Source organism: Nipponia nippon, unplaced genomic scaffold (assembly GCF_047370975.1).
Source record: "Nipponia nippon isolate SJK-2023a ecotype South Korea unplaced genomic scaffold, ASM4737097v1 scaffold_3, whole genome shotgun sequence".
NCBI classification, from domain to species: Eukaryota; Metazoa; Chordata; class Aves; order Pelecaniformes; family Threskiornithidae; genus Nipponia; species Nipponia nippon.
The window spans coordinates 78955694-78977153 of NW_028262347.1; the positions used below are offsets into that span (position 1 = coordinate 78955694).

At 41.3% G+C, this 21460-nt stretch overlaps 1 protein-coding gene across 2 annotated transcripts in view; it reads left to right on the forward strand.

The window, feature by feature from the left end:
- The first annotated feature begins 5429 nt into the window (after positions 1-5429).
- Positions 5430-21460, forward strand: part of ATXN10 (ataxin 10) — a 107739-nt gene continuing 91708 nt past the window's right edge. The window contains exons 1-3 of one of the 2 annotated variants that reach the window (XM_087765805.1): positions 5430-5565; positions 10943-11134; positions 14175-14257. In XM_087765805.1, the coding sequence (XP_087621931.1) occupies positions 5441-5565; positions 10943-11134; positions 14175-14257 (400 nt within the window). In that variant the 5' untranslated portion in view covers positions 5430-5440. Of the gene's footprint in view, positions 5566-5626; positions 6005-10942; positions 11135-14174; positions 14258-21460 lie in introns of those variants that run through there. The other variant, XM_087765806.1, reaches the window with a different exon arrangement.

The window sequence follows — 21460 nt, forward strand, 5'->3', positions numbered from 1 at the left end:
GCAACTTATTTCAGCTATCTTGTCTCTATGCAGCACAATCCATTTCTGGGTATGCCTTTCTGTAAACCTGCTGCTTACTGTCACCTTCCCCACATCCATCTTTTCTTCTTTATTCTCATGAGCAGTGTCAATGGTAACCTGTCCTGTGGAGAGAGATGTCCTTCCCTGCATTGTGTAATGCCTGGAGCATCCCTGTCCTTTCCTACAGACGTTAAACTGCAGGAACTGAATTCTTTTCCCTGCCACAGTGTTAAACTATGTGATTGTCAACTGACACCCAAAAAGAGGAGAAAATCAGTGACTTTTTAAATGTTTAGTTTTACCCAAGTTTGCATTATTTCAGTGTACAGGAAGAAGAAAAATGTCACCCACAGTGTCTGATGGACAGTGAAGTGGACTGTATCCCACCTTCTCCTCTATGCATCCATTTTCTATTTTGGCCACGCTCACCTCCTTAGTCATCCCAATCCATACTTACCCTGGCTTTCATGAAAATCAGAATGTCACTCCCCATGTGCCAATTTGAGTCCTGATTTAGTGTATACTGTACAATAACATAGACTAACTCCCCATGCTTTTCACAGGTCTCTCTGGTATGCCACAGTATTATATATGTAAGCAGGTGCAAGCACACATGCAGGCATGCACAAACTGAACCAGGCATCCGTTTCTGTAGCAGTGGGATGCCATGAGCTGCAGACAAAAGGGATCCTGTTGTGCCCGTCAGATGCTGGGGTTTTAAGCAGGCAAGCCCTGTGTGCAATGCTGCTCCTGCAACACAGAAGTCGTTATGGATTTTGCCACTGGGTTCCTCCGAAGCAGGATGGTAATTAAATCCCAAAATCTCTGTCAGACCCTGTAATAGGGACATTCTCTATCTGTGAGAACAGATTTCTCAACAGAAGGAGGCCTCGCCCTGGTCGAGGTTTTTGCTTTGCTTGTGCCCTGGCAGCATGGGAATTGCTTCTTGTCACAACTACATCAAAACAACAGGGAGGGAAGAGGTCTCTGCGGCAGGGGAGAGAGCCAGGAGATAGTAGAAAGGCAGGTGGAGAGAGGCACTCGTTAGCATCTCCAGAGGCTGCCCAGCCAGCTCACATCCAAGTTCAAACAGCCCAAGATGTATTTTCAGCTGGAAGACAGGAGAGGCGGCAGCAGCTGGGAAATGCACGGAAGGTGTGCGGACAGAGCCGTGCACAGCACATACGGGTTGGGATGGGGAAAAGGAGGAGGTGGTGAAATAGCACGAGCTTTTCCTCTGTCCTTGGAGGCAGCTGTTGCCACGGGCAAAGCCAATGACAAGCAGAGAAAAAAAAGGACCCCTCCCTGGGTGTTTCCTGGTCAATACAGTTTAAAATCAGAACGATGGAGAAGTGCAGAGGCAATGAGGCAGGGTGGATGCAGCCCTCACACTCCCAGGGCTGACATGTACTCTACTGATGTGTAAAACAATCTCTGTGTCCCTTACACATAAGAAAATTGCAGGACTATGTAAGTTAGCGTACACATAGCCTCCTTTAACTTAGCACCAGCCTTCTTAGAGTTTAACTGCATTTCTTTCCATATCAGAGCAAAACCCGACGTTAAATTCTACATAATATAAATCAACTGGTACATGAACAAGGTGAAATTCAGGTACCGTGAAATTCATGTATCATGAAATTCCCCAGGCTATGAAGGAACCAGACTTTGGGTACCAGATATCCTAAGCAGCGTCTCTCTGATCCAGCTGAATAGGGCAAGGATTGTGTCCTTCCATACGCTCCTGCCGTTGCCCAACATGATGATGCTGATGCTGATCCTGACAAAACCACTCCATGCAGATATGGCATAACAACTTTGTGAAGGGCAGATGACAGTTACGAAATTCCTCATTCACTCTGGAAATTGGACTGCATCTAACAAATGAGGTGAGAGTATCTGCAGTGACTCAGAGCCTGACAACTGCACAGCGGACAGCATTTCATCTGTATTTACTTCTTGGAAGACACCATTCATTTCCATGACAAATTGCAAGTGCTTTGAACATCTCCTCCAGGGCCTTGCAGGCTTTCTTTCCAGACGGAGGGATTTCTTTCTTATGAAGAATTAAATTTATTTCTGCTATTACATAACAAAGGAGTGACACATACATCTCAACATCAAATGCAACCGCTCTTTTATGGCTCTCGGACACATGTGTAACATCTCATCTGAAGCCAAATAACCTCTTGAGTTGTTGGCTTGGGACTGCAATAGCTATTCTTGGGATTAAGACAGTCTGCAGTATCCATTTCATATGAATTCTTCATTGCTCTTGAATACCTCCAAAAACCATAAAAGCTGTTTCGCGTTCCATCTCTGGTGGTTTAGAAGATGGTGCTATCTCCTCTCAGATGTGCTCTTCCTCTTCTTAACACAGGTGTTCAGAATTCCTCGGCTAATTACTGTAATTTGCCTGGTATAAGCATGAAACTGAGGACCGGCATGAGGGTACGGCATGCTCCATGGCTCAGTGGATCTGCCGAGGGACTCACTGCTCAGCAACAAAGGCTAATCAAAAGCATTTTCCCAAATGCATCAATCAGTTTCACTGGATCCTATTAAATGCTAGACCAAAAATAAAAGCTTTGGTCTACAGCTTCAAAGCTCTGTGGCCCAAGTCATACTTAATCTAATACAGGCCCAAAATAAGAGACAGAAAACTAATATTTATGCCGGAAATATAACATGCTGCAGGATTTGCTTCTTTAGTGTAAAGTAACTTTTTCCAGAGCCCAAATTTTATCTTCTGATGGAAGTTACTTCCAATAAAAAAAAAAAGGCAAGGCTAGTATACATCTTTTGATTAAAACGAGCGACCATCTCTCAACATTTGAGACATGAGGGATTCAAAGTCTTTGACCTTCTTTGCCTCCTGCAGAAGCCAGCATTTGCTGAAACGGGGGAACTGTCTCCCTCCGGAGTCTCAGCTGTGGCAGATCTTTCTCTGTGTCCAGCTTCGAACACCGGTGCCTCAAGAGACTGGTCTACCTCTTAATTTGATGCAGAACTCTTAAAAATAGGTTCTGCATCATTTTATTTTCAGATGGGGTAGTCGGCTCTAGGTGGTTTGTTTCCCTTCTTGTTGTTCTCTAAATCTGTGCTAAGAAAAACGAACACTATTCAGATTGTAAGCTCTTTGGGGGAAAAACTGGATCTTTAAGGGATCTGCCTCTGTTCACAGAATCAGGTAGATCAGATGAGCTCAAGATACAACAGCTGTGAGTAATGTGGTAAAAATGACTAAATTCTATAATTTATATCCCCGAGACCCTGCAGAACTCCCTTATGAGAAGCCTATCTCAAAGTATTGCATAGCCTTGTAACAAAGGTGGTTTCGAGTACGTTGTTGAGAATGAGTGAAAGCATGGAAAGAATAAAATGAGGAAAACCAAAAACACTGTGGCTGTTTAAGGCAGAAAAAAATTTCAAAAGAGAGCAGATGCAAACTATTTTTCACACAGATCCACAAGTAATAATCAATAATACCAATTCAAAAGGCATTTGATGAAACAAGCAGCAAATCTGAACAGGATAAAGCTGGCTTATGGAAATTGTTGGAAGAAGATATCACCAAGATCAGGACTCTCTTAAAATTGCCAGAAAAAAAGACTTTTCTGTTCTGCATTGCTTTCTAAGTGTTCTTAAAAACAAAACATTTATACGTGGAGTTGCTGTATGCTATCTAACCTTGCCCTAGGGTAAGCATGAGTTACTTTTGTCTTCCTTTATGTCAGCTCGGGTTAAGTTGAAGCCTTGACAATGTACTAGTGTGAATTAGAGAACTAATGCATCCCCATAGATGTCTTGGACATCTGTGGTCTAGTCTGTATTTTCAGCTATATGATCTGAAATATTTTGCAATGTCACTCATCAGTACACTACATGAAAAATCTGTATACTTAAGGGGGTAAAAGCTGGTTAATGGTCACCTTAAAACATCAGACATCACTGAGAAAATCCCTAAAGACAAATGTTTATAAGGGGTAAACAAGAAATTGTTACTTACAAGATTTGTGTTTGACAAAAGACAGGCAAAATGGTAAAAGATGATGAAGGTTGAATAAAATTGGACTGCTGGGCACACTTTGTCCCTTCCCAAACAGGGTAGGATAGAACCAAATACACAATTACATATCTGCAGGTAATTTTCACAGAGCACGTGTGACTATCCTGTTGGATTTCAGTGTACTCTACTGCTTCCTTCACTGAAGTTGTGATCTGCTGGTTGCCCAGACCTTCTGCATCAGCGGTCATCGCGAATGTGCAGAACAGTGTTGTTGCATGCCGTAGCCGTATCTTCCCTAAAGTCATCACCATCGGGCACAACATACTGAGGCACAGCCAGGACACTTCTGATGCCTCCCTATTCTTCGTCTCGAGTTTCATTGCAGTTGAAACAAATTACTCTTTACTTATGAAGAGGCAATTCTTAAAAGTAATAGAAACTGTTAAAAGGAACAACTTGCATGATTGCAAGGGATCTTGCCTGGCATCTTTTACTTACTTAATTTCTACTTGCTATTTGAAGCTATTTGTGCTATAAAGTTGTCAAGAACTGGTTGTGCATTAGTAATACACAAGAATTGCCAGGAAGAGGCCTGGAAATGGCACTTACTAATGTACGAACAAGTTCGACAGCAGACTTAATAGAAAGTCCATCCGACTGCTAACCCAAGACATGCAAGTTTATTTCTAAAAGAGGGATACTGCCTTCAGACACCAGCTGTGTAGGGACTAGCTCTGGGATGGCAGAGAGCCCCCCTCCGCTCCCTGCAGCGCCAGGCACCGCTCACATGGTCTCAGGTACCAGGAGCACGTTGGGAAACCCGGAGGAAGGCGTGAATGGGGAGAAATTAATCCACAGTGTTTTTTTCTGCCATATGCTTTCTGTCGGAGGTATTGCTTTCAGGTTCTTTCAATTATCTTTGGTAAATTTAGTTCAGCCAGGCCCAGTCTAACGAGGCTTTCTGGAGTATTTGGCCACAATTAAATCTCATTTATCCATGAGAAGCTTTCCCCCCCTCCCGATGTATATATGTTAACTTTTCATACATATGTTTATAACGTGATGAAACATATATTTGAACCATTTAGAGACGCCTCTCTGAAAGCAGGTGGGACGAGGGGAAGGGCCAGGTCTGTCGTGCGCAGCCAGCTTCCACCCCACTCCCTGAGGAGAGCCGAGGGCCCGCAGAAGGAGGCGGGACTGAACGCTGTCCCCACCATCGTTTTTTCACGGGGGGGGAAGGCAAGGTTTGACGCCCCACGGCCCCAGAGGCGGGGCAGCCCTTTTACCGCCGGGCCCCGGGGCCGGCGCCGCGCCGCACCGCGCCGCGCGCACCGCCCGTCCGCCGGGGCCGGGCCGCCGCCATTTCCGCGCGGCGGGGGGCGGAGCTGGGCCGCGCCGGGGCAGGCGATGGCGGCGGCGGGAGCGTTGCCGGCTGTGGCGGCGCGGCTGAGGCGCGCTGTGGCGGCCGCGCCGGAGGCCCGCCTCGATACAGTGCGGGCGCTGGCGGGCCTGTTCCGGGAGGCGCAGCCCAGGTAGCGGGGAGGAGGGGCCGCCCGCGGCCACGTGGGCCGGGGGAGGGAGCTCCGGCCGCGGGAAGCGGCGGTGCCGGCAGGCCTGGGCGGCCTTTGCAGCGGCGCGGCTGCCCGTGTGCCGGCAGGCAGAGCTGGCCTCTGCTCCCAGCGCAGTCCTGCCCCTCGGGGTGCCGCCTGCGGGCCCCGCAGTGAAAGGGGCCCTCAGTGCCCACAGAGGGGCGGCCGGGTGCCACCGGTCCCTGCTGTGAAATCTCTATCCCCCGGGGGCTGTTCGTGTGGAGCCCGGGGGGGTCACCCGTCCTTTCTTCCGTCCTTTTCCTTGGGGTCCCATGAGGAGCTGGCAGTCTGCTCACGTCCCCGCGCCTGTAGCAGGCCTGGGGCAGGGAGGAAAGCTTTGCGTCTCCCAGTCACAGACGACAACGGTTGCCCTTCTAGGCAGGTACGCTCAGGTGTGCTGTAGCCGTGGGAGCAGCTGCTGTGGGGCAAAAAGCCGCGGCGAGCCCTACAGCGCAGCCAGAAATGGGCGAGGTGTGCCTGCGTGAGGCTCTGCTGGGCAACAGTTTCATGCCCATGTGAGGGCAAGGCCTTGGGACGAGGGTGGTGGTTGTAGGCCTCGGCGGCAGAGGGCACGTGTTGCGCAGCAGGACGGGCTGTGGTAGCTTCAATGGGAGGAAAGGCTGAATGCCTCTCAGCAGCTTTAAGAATGGGAGAGAAAGCATGGGGTTACCGGAGAAAGCAAGGGTCTGGTATGGAGCGTTGCTGTTCCTGTAAGGGTGGGGGGACCTCTGCAATACCACACAACACTGTTGGCTGTGGCAAAGGTTGGGCATGCAGAGGCTCAGCTGCATAACCAGGCATACAGCAGGGGTTTCTGCTCTTCCTGGAAGGTGAGAGGTGGCATAGGTTGGTGTGAAGCTCATGCTCACTCCTCCTAACACTAGCTGTTAGGAGGTTATAACACATAAGAGAGAAGAAATCAAACTTTTTAGCTTAGCATAAAATTGTGGTGGTAGTTGTTTTTTGTTTTTTTTTTTAAATTCCCAATACTATTTTTGTTAATTAGATCCACATTGAAAAGTTGAGAGGCAGGTGGAAGATGTATTTACAACTATTCTTCTGTGATCTCTGTGTGTATAGGAGACCTTCTGGTGTTCATCTCAATTTCTCTAGGAAGAGAGGAGGACGTGCAAATTTTGGGCTTACATGCTGATGTTTCTCTGCCAGTTTCTTGCCTTCTTCCCTGAAACCTTTGCCACTGTGTTTGACAGAGAAGTAGATACTCCCCAAAATAGCCAAGTTTTATGGGTGCAGGTGGGCTGGAAGAGAGATGCTGTAATTGCCCTTCCAGAAAGACAAGGCTGTAGTGTTAGCTTACATCCTATAGGATGTGACAGAATGGATCTGAGAGCAACTTTGGCAATAAATTTGTCAGCTGTGGAAAATACTGTTGTTGGTGCTGTTGAACCAGAAGATACAACCCAATGGATGTTTGGTATTTGAAGTTGTGACGTTCAGTGACAATTCTTTTGTTACTACATGATTGTTCAGTGCTTGTGGAAACAAAATAATTTAAAAATGTGAGTTGTAGTGGTCTGTAATTCAGAAGCAAATAAGGTGAGGAAAACAATGCCCCAACTACAAGACCATGGCCTGGAATTTGGGAGACTCGAATTCAGTTGTGTGCTGTACTCGAGACTTCCAGTGCTTTTGAGCAGATGACCTGATTTCTTTATGCTTCCATTACTAATCTACAAAAGGAAGAAAATGGCTTTATTCTATTTCCAGGAATATTGTGACGATAAATACTTTAAAGGCTTTTTAGGGACTCTGCTTACAGGAGTGGAATTGTGTAAGTACCTAAAACATAGAGTAGAAATACAGAAATGCAAACTTCTGGATTGTTTGCATAATTCCTGACTAATTTCATGATTTTTGGAGCCCTAGTCTTTTGAACAGGGTTGTAGTAATGTTTTTAACTCTGTGTTCACTAGCATGTTATCTTGAACAGTTTCTATTTTTAACAACCAAGCACTTGGATCTTACAAGGAGTGACAGTAATCTTTCTTTTGGCATGGATACATGAATTCTGACTCTTTGTTTTGACTTAACAAGAAATTGTGCGTGTCTTCCTTGTCTGGGAGCTGGGCTGCTGTACCCTTTGCTTCTGCTTCCTTTTGTATTCCTGCAGGATACTTGATGATGAAATCAAGGGCAGGTGGCAGTAGCAAATTATGAAGGTCCTGTCTTAGGCAACAAAACTTTGGAAACAGAAGTTTGTGGAATATCCACAGAGCAGTTCTAAATAAATGTCAAGGCCTGTTTACAATAGAAGGTATTTTTTAATTTAAAAGCTACTTAACAGGCTCTTTGCTAGTTTTATAGATTAATATTTAAAGACTAGGGAAAACGTTATGGAAGGAAAATATTTTACTTTTCAAAAATACATTTCAAATAATTGTCGCTGCTATTTTTATATGTATGTGAATCTTTGTCATGCTGCTGGAAAAAGATAATTTTTTAAAAAAATGGTTTTAAGTATTGCTGCGGAACAGTTACCTGAAACCACTCTTGACTGATTTCTTAATGTTAGCTAAACACTTCCTGCCCTCCTCACTAATTAGAGAATTTTGTTTTTTGTGCAGAAGGATGATTTCAATTAAAATTCCTTTGTAGTACACAGTCAAATTGCAATGATGCATAAATGCTGAAGTACAAGAGTCGCATTTAAATTTTCTCTGTATAGAATCCTGCTTTACCAAACAGCCTTTAAGTCATTCCTTGTTCGTTTGGAATAACTTTTGCTTGTTCACTTAGGTTTTTTTCTTCTGTTGTAGGAAGAGATTTTATTTCTACCCAGAAAGATCTGGCTTGAGCACATTTGTTTTCTTTCATAGTGAGCAAGAGAGAGATTTGGAGTTCTGTCTCTCCTCACCGATACGTAAAAACCAGTATCTACTTCCACATTCATAGTGAGGACAGGCGCTTCCTTGTGTACCTCGCATTTGCTCTGTTAAGACAGGCAAGAGTTTCATCTTCGCATTTTACTAGAAACACTCTTAGGTTTTTTTCACTTTCAATCTAATATTAAGAGAAAAGTTGTCACAATGGCCCAGTATGTTTGTGATCCAGTACGTGACTAAAACTTCTGTTCTGCTGCGTAACTCTCTAACAAGAACAGAAACTTTTCCAGCATAAGAATAACTTTAAGGTGTCCTTTTAGTGGCAGACTCACAAGAACACGCACAAAAGTACTTGCAGCTTTTTCATTTCTGTTTTACCAGTTTCAAATAATTGAATGTTGTGCAGTAGTACGTGTCTTGCGCTGACCACTGATTTCTGTATTTTGAAGTTGGGTCAGGAAATGACCAGTTTCATGTGATAATCCAACACATGGCATAGGCAAATAGAAAGGAAACTGCAGTTGGACTGAAAGTATTCCTATTTTAGAATAATGTCAGTGTTTAAAAACTCAGCTGACTAACAGCTGATGGTTCTGTATGGCATCTTCACTCAATAGAGAAAACACGGCTTTTGTGTGTTTGGGACGGGGCCTGGCTGGGCGCTCCTTTACCTTAGCTTTTCTAATGTTTAGAAAAACTTGTGTCTGGATGCATTTGCCATGTGTACTGCAGTATGTCAGCCATTGAATTTCCTTTGGCATGCATGCCTGTGATGAAGCGGCAGGAGCCAGCACCACTTTTGGAAAGTGGAGCGTTCAAGTCCCATGAATGTCTTTTCTTATGTCTTAAAAACAAAACCAAATTCCAAACCTTCTTTCTGGTTATATAAGGCCCGCTGATTTCTTTATGACGGCAGACCACGTCTGCTTTTGGTCTTTCTTGTGCCACTTTGGTATTTTCCCCTTAGTAGTACACCGCTGTAAAATGTAGCTGCTTCTCCCCATGCCCTCCCTGCCCCCGGTAGATAGTCCTGACTGATGGCGTGATGTTTTATTTTAATGTACTTGGAGAGTGTGTAAGGATATTGGTCTTGATCAACTGTGAGGTTGTGGAATAAAATACATACTCCCTGGAGATCTGAAATCTAATGTAGTAATTTAATGATATTTGTGTATGTGGTTTGGTTTATGGATGTGTGATCACTTATGATAAAGAATAGGTAGAATTTCTAATTGTGCAAATGTTTAGACATTTGAGGGCATGGCAGAACATGGGTAATACTGTATCATCCACTAATGTTTGATCAAGAAATTTTAAAGTTCTCCTTTAGGAAGAGTTGTGTGTGAACATACTTTGTTTAATATTACTTTCCATTTCATCTCATTTTCTTTTGTTCATAGCTTAGGAGGTATTTCTCAACCTTACGTCTCAAATCCTAGCTTTCCTGTTTGATCCTGAGTACACAACAAGTCTGTTTAAGGTTCAAGGAAGTTGCATCTGGATTTCCCGTTCTTTGACTCTGGTTGGAAGTATTAGATGAGCAAATTTACTGAGCTGTCCTGTAGCAATGCCATAAACACTCTTTGGTCTGGCTTTTTTTCACCAGTGTGTAGTATCAAAACTGAATTAGCAATATTTGTAATGTGTTCCCCTCATCTCCTTTCTGAATATAAAATCAGGGGAGAGTATGTGAATAGTTGTAGTTTGGAAACATTGTCTGTATTTGTGTGACAGGTCATTTGCAGATCTGCACATCGGTCCTGGGGAGTTTAGTGAATCTACGTAGTGCAGCAGCATCAGCTCTCTCATCCATTTATATAGTATCTCTCTATGTGCTTATGGTTTTGTACTGTTGTTTTCCTAGGTCTGGATACTCTAAGAAGTGGCATGGTATTTTATGTCTTGGGGTAGTTGTCTGCTGAAGTAGACAAGTGTTGACTTTCTCCCTTGGCTTTGATTCACACGTTTCAGAATGATGCTAGTGCAGCCACTGGCGTTTTTCACAACTCTTTTTCCCTTTTTTTGTGAAATTTGTGGCAGGCTATTTTATAATGGAGCTTCTGATACTTTCTGCTGAAACATTTAGTGCTAGACATAGAAACTGTGTTCGTTAAGTAAATAAATTCCTAATTCTTAAAATAAGATGTAGTGTCATGTGTAATCATGGTAGCTTATATACATTGGGGAGACTTTTTGGCTTGGTTTTTTTGTTTATTTGTTTGTTTTCTTTTTTTAGATTCCAAAGAGCTGTTGGAAAGCTGTAGGAATGCTAAGGTGACAGCACGTTTTCTGAAAAGGCTGGTGGGACAATTGTGTGTGTATTTTGCTCTTTCTACTTGAAAGACCTTGTATACTAAGGATAGTTACAGACTGATGCAGAAACATCTTTGGGTTTACAATAAGAAGTATAACTGTCATAATGCTTTTTGATAGAGGCACATTTTGGTTTTTGTTCACTACAAATTTATTTATTTCAGAGAAATGGCAGAAGAAAGTATATTTCAGAATCTTCTGGAAATCCTGATGAGTGCCTCAAGTGAAATTGAGCAGGCCTACAAGAACTCCTGTGAATTGGTAGATCTAGACACCTGCCTGCTGCTCATAGCAGAGTGTTTCAGATGTCTGAGGAATGCCTGTGTTGAGTGTGCCAAGAATCAACATGTCATGAGGTATAGTTATGATCCATTTTAACCCATATAAAAATATAACCTTCTGATGTTTGTGTGGTTTTATATAGAGATTCTTATTTTACACTGCCGTGTTAGTTGATTTATTAACTGGTATTTCCTGCTTGATGCAATCACTTGAAATGAAGTATGCAAGGAACAAAAATAGCTGACCTATTTGTAGGTCAGAGTTTGGGGCACTGCTGAATAATAGAACAAAGTGTTTGTATCCTTAAGTATGAGTGGATTATGCAAATGATATAAGCCTTTTGGAAGTCTGACTGCAGAACTATCCTTTTTTCTCTTTAATTCCTTTAATTTTTTTGATAATATAATGAGTAAGTAAATAGTCTTAATTATCAGTTACAGGATTAGTATGGGATTTTTTAATGTACGTGTCTGGCAGTCACGGTAAGGTATAGCATGTAGAATTGTGCATGTCAACCCTGATACATGTACAGGTAAACTGATACTAATGGATAATAAGTCAATCTGGCTCCATAAGTTATTCAGGCTTTTTTTTTGTGTGTATCTGTTGCAACATTGAGGGAATGCTTGGGATACAAGCTGCTGTAGTTACTGAAAACCTGGTAGTCTACCTGCTGTTTTTAAAATAAACCACCACCACCACCATCCCCCCTGCCCGAAGAACCCAAAACCAACGAACCAACAAAAAAACCCCAACCTGTTATGAGTTTGTTAGATCATGAAGAATTGTTTTGGAATACAATCTTAAAATTTGGTTTCTTGGGACTTCTCAAAATTGGTTTGTTGAACTAAATAAAATTTTGCCATGGGACAAAGTTCCAGCTTCTGTGATGGGGCAGAATTTTGTTAATGCCATAAAAGATGCAGGATTTTTTGTAGAAGGTATTAATTTTGTAATAAGTTAAATCTCAGTTCAGGCTCTTACCTGTTTGTTCCTGGCAGCACTAGCACTCCTGATCATGTATGTTGTGGGTCAAGGAACTAATCTGAGAGGAAATTTACATACTTGTTTATAAATTTTTGCTGAGTGGGTATTCAGCCAGACTGGGTTCCTTGTTGTAACTTACTGTAGCTCCATAGTCACTTATGTTAACAAAAAGAGGGAAACAGCATCGTGTGGCTGGGAATTGGTAGGATTGCCCTTTTCAGTAGCGTGACAAATACGACCCAGTTATGGGTCCTAATTTTTACTTTCTAACAGAATTCAGATAGCCAACCTGCTTCTGAACAAAAACGTGCTCTGCACTGGTTATACTTGTGCTGCGTAATTACCCTCACTAGGCAGTTAGCACAGCCTTGCTCATTTAGGAAGCTGGATGCTAATAATTGTGCTTTCCTTTAGACTGCAGGAGGTGGTGGAGGACCTGTGTGGATAGAAAGTTCTGACCACGTTTGTAACAGTGAAGGACACTGTGGGTCACTCATCGGATACTGTTTTGGCTTTGTAGCAGCATAACAATTTATGCTCCTTTTAATACAGCACTGCGTGCTTTGAGCCAGCTGTTTATTAGCCATATGTTTGTGTTGATTTTAAACAGTTGCTATTGCACAGCTTGTTTAGGGATTAAATGTCCTGAATGATCAAAAGTTGCGAATGGAGGGAAAATTATGTGCCTTTGGTGTTGGTTTGAAGTGTGCAACATTCAGATATTAAAAAAAAAAAAAACCAACCCGAACTACAAATTGTTTGATCAAAATTCAAACTGATCATTTCTAGGAAAGAATGCAAAGATTATAAACATGTGGATTGTGTAACAATTTTTCAACTATTGGGGAATATGAAGTTTTGTTCCTTCCAGGGTCAGTTTTTCTGCTTTGTGTGCTGTGAAGAAATTTGGGGTCTGAAGGAATGGGAAATGTTTTGATTTTAATAGATTGTGTGTATACCAGTGTGCGTGTGTGTATTATATATTTACAAATGTATCTTTGGCTTCTCTTCTGTTAGAACTCAATGGGAAAGAGCATATGTTTCTCTAGCAAACATCTGCAGAAGACAATTATTCAGCATTCATATGTGATGACACGATATTTTTTCAGTAACTCATGCCTGGGTGTGGAGGGTTGGTAGAGATGGAGTTGCCGTGTTCTGAAGTTTCAGCAACTCTGTCTTGGCTGATTGCTTCTCAAAAAGCTTGGCTACTAAAGTACAAATGAATTAAAAGCTGAAAACTTCATCTGTTTATACTGTATTCTTTGACTTTCGTTTTTTACTCCTGTTGCATGCACATCCTGGTATGTTTGTTGTCTACCTCCAGGATTGCTGATCTTTGGCTGTAGAATTATTTTGGCATTTTTGATTCCAAATGGCTTCACTTCTCTGGTTTATCTTCATTATCACCATGTTTTTTCCATGTCTGGAAGTGTTCACGGTCAGGGTGGATGGGGCTTTCAGCTATGTGGTCTAGTGGAAGGTGTCCCTGCCCATGGTGGGCGGGTTGAACTAGATGATCTTTAAAGGTTCCTTCCAACCCAAACCATTCTGAGATTCTACCTGTGATTCCTTCTCACTGGAGAAAGGATAAATGATTACTTAAGATTCCCTCTGAGAATTTTGTATGTTTTCCTATGAACTGACCCTGTTGTTTGTTTGAGGGCAGTCACTAATCACTTTGTTGGTATTTAAAATCCTCAACATTTATTATTTATTAAGTAAAATACATTGACAATTTCCTTGAACAATTGAACTTCAAACAAAGCAAAGTTTTTACACAAATAAAGGTGTTTAAATTACAGGAATAACGTGCTAATTTTTAACATCTGATTTAGAAGAACAGTAAAAAGAGGAGAAGGTACGTAGCTCTGAAGGTACTGTGTCCAAAAGTGTTAATATGCAGGCTGATGCAGTAAACCTGTTCCGTTTGCTTCTGATGGCAGTAGTATGACTCTTGATAGTCAGCACAGTTAAGTAGGAGAAACTGCTTTTTATTTTAGAGTTTCTGAAGATGTTAAATACTTGCTGTTAACTTCAATGGAAAGCCTTTTTGCTTTATTTGAGTGTATTTCATATCAAGTGATTTTTTACATTTTTTTTTTTTTTCCCCCAATATAATAATAGGAACTTGGGTCTCATCTCTACATCTGTCAATTTGATCAAATTGCTTCATGGAATACAAATCAAAGAAGAATTGTTACTGACTGGTAAGGCTGTGGATTTTGTTAAATATGTAGCCTGCCCTATATTTTTTTACGTGGGAAGTCTTGTGGTAGTATCATGTCACCTTATTGATGCATTTTTTTCCATAAATAAGCTTAATTGCTTCTTGAATTGCAGTTAAGAATTGTGGGCCTTCTCTTATACTACTTGAAAAAAGAAAAATCTGAGCCCCAAATCTAGTCCAATTGTATTTTTTCTCAACCGTTCCCTGTAGATTGCTATAGGAAAGATATGTGGAAACTTCTTTAAAATTAACCAGGATATTTGAACAGCGAAAAGGAAAAGTTCCTGTAATACCTCCATTCAAAATATGTTCTGCTGTTTTACTGTCTTTTTATTTGATCTTCAAACATAGTGAAATGAAGAAATACTCCTTTTTTTGTTTTGATGACACTTGAAATAATTTACCTGATTCCAGGAAACAAATTTTGTCTGTGAGGTTTTTTTTTAAATTATTTTTTAATTTTCATTTCTGTACTGTGGTTACTGGCCAGTGAGGGTAATATCTGCCAAAAACTAAGTACTGATTTGAGTAGTGTTCACATTTCCTTAATGGATGAGTTTTTTTCTTTTCATGCAGTGAAGAAAAAATCTGACTATGGTATCCTTCCTCCTTAATGGCAGTTATTGCTACTGATTTCTACCAAACTCATTTCACTGGATATTAAGGCATTTTCAGTAATTCTCTTCACAGTCTGCGTTTCCCTGTGTGTGCATGTGGAGCTTGATACAGGGCATTGGACCCCAGTCTTTACCGTCTGTGGTTGCAGAGAGTAGGGAACATTTGGTTTCTCTTGCTACTTCTGTTTCTTTTCACTCCTGTTACTTGGATGAGGTTTTTACTGGGTTCCTGTTGCTGCTTTTCTATCCTTTTGTGAAGGCAAGTGAAACTACTGTCATACAGTAACTTACCCTCAAACACCTTTATGAAGCTGGGAAAGAGCAGTGAAGTCCAGGATACTGTTTTTCCTTTTGCTGCTATATTTGGCTCAAAATGAAGCCTTTCAGGCATGTGATGGTATTATGCTTAAGCCACGTTCACTCCTTCACCGTTGCTGGAATCCTTCTTCCAGGGAAGGATCAGTGATGCTAGCACAGCCCTTCAGCGTGGGAGGATGAGAACTAAACCCTGTGGGTGGCAAAAAGAGGGCTTGCTCAATGACCATAAGGAGGAGGAACTGACAGCACACAGGAGTGACTCTCAAGCTATGTCATAGGGTCAGACAGGGAGGACTGGGAAAAGGCCTGGAGGGCAAGAATGTCCTGCCCCACAGCTGTGAACCCCTTCGTAGACCAGTAAGAGAAAAGGAAAAGCAATGGGGACTCAAATGTTGATTTTATCCAGCCTGACATTGTCCCTGCTGGGGTCCTTGACAGCAGTAGGCTTGAAAGGCTGTCCTGGGGAAGTGGACTTCCCACCTTCAGCTTATTCAAAGCATGAGGAATTACGGTGTGAGAATACCACCTTTCAGGGGTGCCTCCCAGCATCTGCAGGAGAGTGAGCAGGATGTACCGCTTCTTGGTTACATGCATGGCCTGAGGTTTCCCCCTCAGTCTTGTGGCTGCGGACCCCTCCTTGATGGGTTATCCTATGCATGTGTGCTGTTCTGCTACTGGGATCTGAAGAAGCAGCAATGAATGTTACTCAGCAAAAAAGGAAGGAGGGGGTGGAACCCAGTAATTTGATTAACTGCTTCAGACTCCTTTTCCTAGCCAGAGGACGTTGTAAAATCTCTTTTTATCACCGCTGAAAATTAAGGGGGGCATTGACCAGAATGTTTTTAACAGTATTTCAATAAAAAGTGTTTTGTGGCTGTTACTCTACATAGCCATTCAACAAGTGAGTTTGAGTTATAACTAAAATTTGATGTTTTGACCCAGGATAGATGGCTTGTTTGATACTGTATGTAGTATTGATCTCCTTGAGAAACATCTGCGATGAGCATGGCTTAGGTATTCCGTTTATGTTAGTACAACAAAAAAAATTTCTAGACAAGCAAATGTTGCTAATTCCTTGCTGAGTGATCTGATGAACTTTGTTCTAAGTGAAAATCAAGCTAGACCCTAGAGCGCCAGCTCCTTCTACAGGGTATACCTCAGAATTTAACAGTTACGTTCAACTTTGGATTATTAGTCGTACCTTCTAAAGCGAGGCAAATTGCTAAACTGGACTTGGATAGCACTGTTGAAACGAAAGAAACCCATGAAATTAGTAAATATTACTGTGTTAACTATATTTCTGCTTCATGATTCTCCTCCTCATATATCATATAGGAAATCAGGTCACATATTTTGTTCTAGCAGATAATTAGGTGTTAAGTGGAATATTTCAAGCTGTTCATTTGGTTATGTGTCCTGTTTCCTCCTTTAAATGGCTGCTTGGATTTGATGATCCTTCTCGGTGCCTGTTTATATCCTTAAGGTATTTTAAATACCTTCATCGTGCTTCCATAGCAACAAAATACAAGGGTAAAGAGGTAATGCAGACTGAACAACACTAAATAATGTTTCAGTTCATATCCCTGTGAAAAATTCCCAGAGGAATTGTAGGCTAAATAAATTTGAAGGTCCAACATTATCATATTTATGAAGAAGAGAGATTGAAAAATTATTTTAGCCTGATCTGTGGTTTCGCTCTTTTATCCATTGGTAACTGTTAAGACTGGTAAGTCTCTGAATGGTGTAGTAATTTTTGTAGGAAAGTTCAGTGTAGTACAATTTGTAGTAGAGAAAACCAGAAATGAAATAAAGTATATATTCTCTGGCCACTACTGTGACCAGTATGGTGGTTCTAAGGGAGGGGATGAACTGCCTGTTGTAACAATATATTAGTGATCAAAGCGGCAAAAATGGAGGTGTTGTGCAAAGTGGTATGATTAAAGACTGTTGCTAAGATTCATACAATTAAATCCAGAGTCCTTTGCGTCTTCTGTGGGATAAATGCTTTTTTTAAATAGTTTATCTTAGGCCCAAGTGTTATATACATGGTTAATTTGGCTCCTTACTTCAGTATATTTACTGAAACAACTCTACTGCAAGTTTTCACCATATCTTTTTTTTTTTTTTAAAATGCTATAAAAAGTTAGATAAATTGCTGTATGCTTGTAATGTATTTGTCTCAGCCAGCTGTGGAAAAAGCTGCTGTTTTGAGTACATGATGTGCCACTAAGGGAATGGGTCGGAAAACCTGAAGGTGAGTTAGTATGTCTGTCCTGGAATAGCTCTTTAAGGCTTCAGATAGGTTTAAAAATAACCAGTTAATTCATACATATGGCATATAAAGATTGTCCAACCACACCTGCAAGCCAGCCATCACTGTAATAATAATCTTCTATCTCTTTAATACATACATTGAAAGAACATTTTTAGGCTTTTCCTGTATGGTGTTGCTACAGATAGCTGTTTGTCACCACTCTTCCTCCCTTCTTACTTCCCAAGTTAGTTTTAGTTGCATTCCATGGCCTAGTTTCTCTTCTCGTAATTGCATACAATACGTAACAGTAAATTTGTCTTGAGCAATTCATATTTTGTAGTACTTAGAGAACGGAACCTGCTGTAGGGAGTTGCACAGTGAAAGCCAACAGCCAGATGAGTGCAGGGGGTTGATGGGCAATGATGCTAAACAAGTGTTTAACAATTTGTAGCCCTTCTTCTGGGCAGCGTCAAGACTGATTTGTGTCAGGTAAGTCATACATACTTGTAAACGTGTTCTATTTTTTTATTGCTCCAGCAGTCCTCCCTCCTCTCTGCAACAGGTAGAACTTCCCAGTCAAGTAGAGAAAAATTCAAGTGTTACACTTCTTGGACAGTATCTGAAAACTGGACTTCACCTCAGTGTTGTTAAAACTATACACGCTGAAAGTCTAGGAAGTGGGTGATTGTGTAAGGAGGTACTTAACCTTTTAGATTACGGAGCTTGGATATTCCTGGTGGGAAGACAGAGATGATGACAAATGCTGTGCCCCTGTCTCCAGTTCAGAATTAATTTGAATAGGGATTGAAGATGCAGGAACTGTACATACTCATACAGAAATGCTGCATGCAAGAAGGTCCATTACATTTCTTCGTTAACTGATTTGAGACCACAGTCTTCCAACAAATAGCTAATAAGATACTCAGATTCTTACTTTGAGTCTTAGGAAAAAAATTAAATTTCTGCAGAATATAGATTTAATGGCATTTTCATAGTACCCTCTCCACATTTGTTTTGTTTCAGTTATTTTTTTAATTAAAAAAAAAAGACAACAAACAACTCATCATAGCAAGCTTTTTTTTTTTTTCTGCCGTGGGTACAGAGACCAAGAATACTTGCCAGAGGAGCAGGCTGATGAAGCTGCCAGATGAACTTTAACTGAACTTAAAGCAGACCCAGATCTCTTAAGAGCTAAGAAGTAGTTCAGTATGTCAGGGATTGCAGCAGACATAGGAAATATCCTTGTCAGAAGCCCAAGTAGAAAATCTCCTTCACTTCATAGCATGTGTCTTGGTTTGGTGGTGGGGTTGGTTTTTTTTTTTTCCTTTTTCCTATGGCAAATCTTAAGCTTTCCAGCAGAATCTAGCAGACCTTTGGGAAGGTACACTGAGGTTTGTCAAGATGATGGATCTTTAGATTCCAGAGTGTGAGATCTGTATTTAGGATTCATCTCAGAAATCTGGAAAAAGCTTTGTTTCTTCTTAATAAATTGTAGTGAGGGCATGCCTGTTTTGAAGCAAGCTTATGTTCAATAGGCTGTGTCCCATTTGACCCTTTCATTGATTCCCACCCCCACCCCATCCCGGACAGAAGGAGCCTTAATTTTTCTGTTTGTAAATAGATCTTCTCAAACCTTTCACCGCTTCAAAATATTGCCAATGCTGAAGAATGTGCTTTGAATTCCAACATAATTGCTTAAAAAGTATTTATCTGCCAAAATACTTTTCTCTCCTCTAGGATGAAAAGGCATGGAATGCCTGATAGCTGCCCTGTGTAGGACAATTTGTTGTGCAAGCTCTCTGAATGAGTTGATTGTACTCTCTGAGCAGAACTGAGTGCAACTGCACCACGGCAGCCGCAGAGCAATGCCGCGCCGTTTGTGTGTGCCTGAGAGAGCTGCTCTGAGCATTGTGCCAGCATTCCTCAGTTCCAGGCTGCTGGTGGTACCTGAGCTAGCTTTAAACCAAGTGGCGTGGGTATTGTTATTGTTATGCTGTGCTGATATCATGCCTCTTAAGTTTTTAGGGGTTTTAACCAACCAGGGTAAGCTGCATAAAAATGTGTTAATGGGAGAACGTTAACAGCATACATTCATGTCATGGGTACTCCTTGAGAGCTCAGTCAGAATCAGGGTCTAGATGTGCTAGCTGTTGTACAAAGGTTTAGGTCGTCCGCTGCTCTTAACGTCATGAAGTCCAGAAATGTTGAGTAAATTATAGTGGATGATAAGCTTTGAATCCTTGAACAGGAATTTGACTTTGCTTCCAATTTTCTGAAAAGTGTTCAGGTGTAGTTAAACTGCTACAGATACTCTATTCAGAACAGAACTTAAAACATTCCTTTAAAAGCAGTGATGAAAGATGACTCTATGTAGATTTTTAATACTGTGCTTATTATAGTAACGAGCATTTTCTGGTAGGATGTTCAGCAGCATGAGTGTCATATGTCTAACACCTGTTCACATGTCCCTTCTTGAGGGAGGATGTGTGGGAAAATACGGAATATCTTGTTTTAAATACTTAAAATACTCCAAATGCCATGTACTTACAAGGCAGCTACAAAGAAATGTTTCTTACTTTGAGCAGAAGAGGAGAAAGCCTGTGATGCTGTTCAGGTAAAGATGAGCACAGTGAATCTGAAACGTCTTCAGTGCTTCCCGCCCCCAGCCTGCCAGCAGCATGAATAATAACTGGGGTTCAGCTTCAGTCAGTGTTCTTTAAGTACTCAAAATGATTTGGACCTGATCAGCTATCATGCGTATTTTGTTTTAGTTAATGAAAAAACAATTGCTCTTGACCCATTGCTGCCTTACGGCTTGATCGTGGTCTAGGAAGAAAGTGCATTGGAAAGTACTTTTTAATCTGTCAGTGTGGAAGAGAAGTACTTGGCAGAAGAAATGGCAATAAGTTCTTGAAATTCAGAACACTGTAAAAATCAAAACAACATCTCTCCTTCACGGAGATTAAAAAAAAAAAAAGTGCATGTGCTTCAAAAATAAGGGGTAAGAAACCTAGGCTATAGATTGCTTCCAGAGATACTATTTCTTTCAAAAGCCAGATGGGATGGAAGCATTTCATCTTTGATGAAATAAAAAGACAAAAACTGTCTCCTGAGGTCTGCAGAAGGAGAACGCCACACAATTGAGCAAAGAAGGATACTTGAGTTCTTTGTAAACTCTTGAAGGTGAAGGCATTCTGTGTTAAAAAGCCACTGAATTATAAGCTGTAGGAGTTCATGTAGTACTAGAAAATCATGTTGACATTTTGTTATGAGAGATCCCTGAAAAGAAATGGGGAAGCGGAGATCAGAAATTCCCAGGAGCTGCATTAGGTAGCTTATGCCTAAAAAGTTCTAATTCAAAGTAAGTTTCAAGGGTTTACAAAAAAGGAGATGTTTAATCAAACGTTTTTGTTTTCCTGAAGAAGAATCTGGGTAAAACAGGGAGCTTTGAGTTGTGTTTGCAGAAGTATTCCTGAAAACAAAAATGAATGAATACCAGTTAAGTGATTCAAGTGATTTCTACTTCCTCAAGAGAGGCTAGGAGAAATATGCTTTTCAGTTCTGTCCTCACTCAGTGAAACTAAACGTGAGATGTTTCTTTGCTCTGACCTGTTCCTAGTTCTGCACTCAACCATTTGCAAATTGGAAATGCATTGGAAAACTGACACTGGCTAATTTTGAGGGTATGGAAAAGCAGGGGAAGGTGATGTTCTCAAACCTGCCAAAGAACACTAAATTTATTTTCCTCTATTCTTTTTTTAAATGGGCAGCCATATGTCTTTAACCATTTCTTGGTTCCTGTCAATATTTATTTATCTACCTATTTGCTTTCTTCCCCTGGAAGTCAGTGGCAACAGCAGCGCTGTTACTTTTGGTCCCACTAAAAAGACTGTATCTTGGCAATAGGAAAATGAGCTAGAAGTAAGTATTCAGACCGTTTCAGAATGCATCTGAGTGGTACCTTTGCAGAACCAGTTAGCTTGAAAATCAGGGT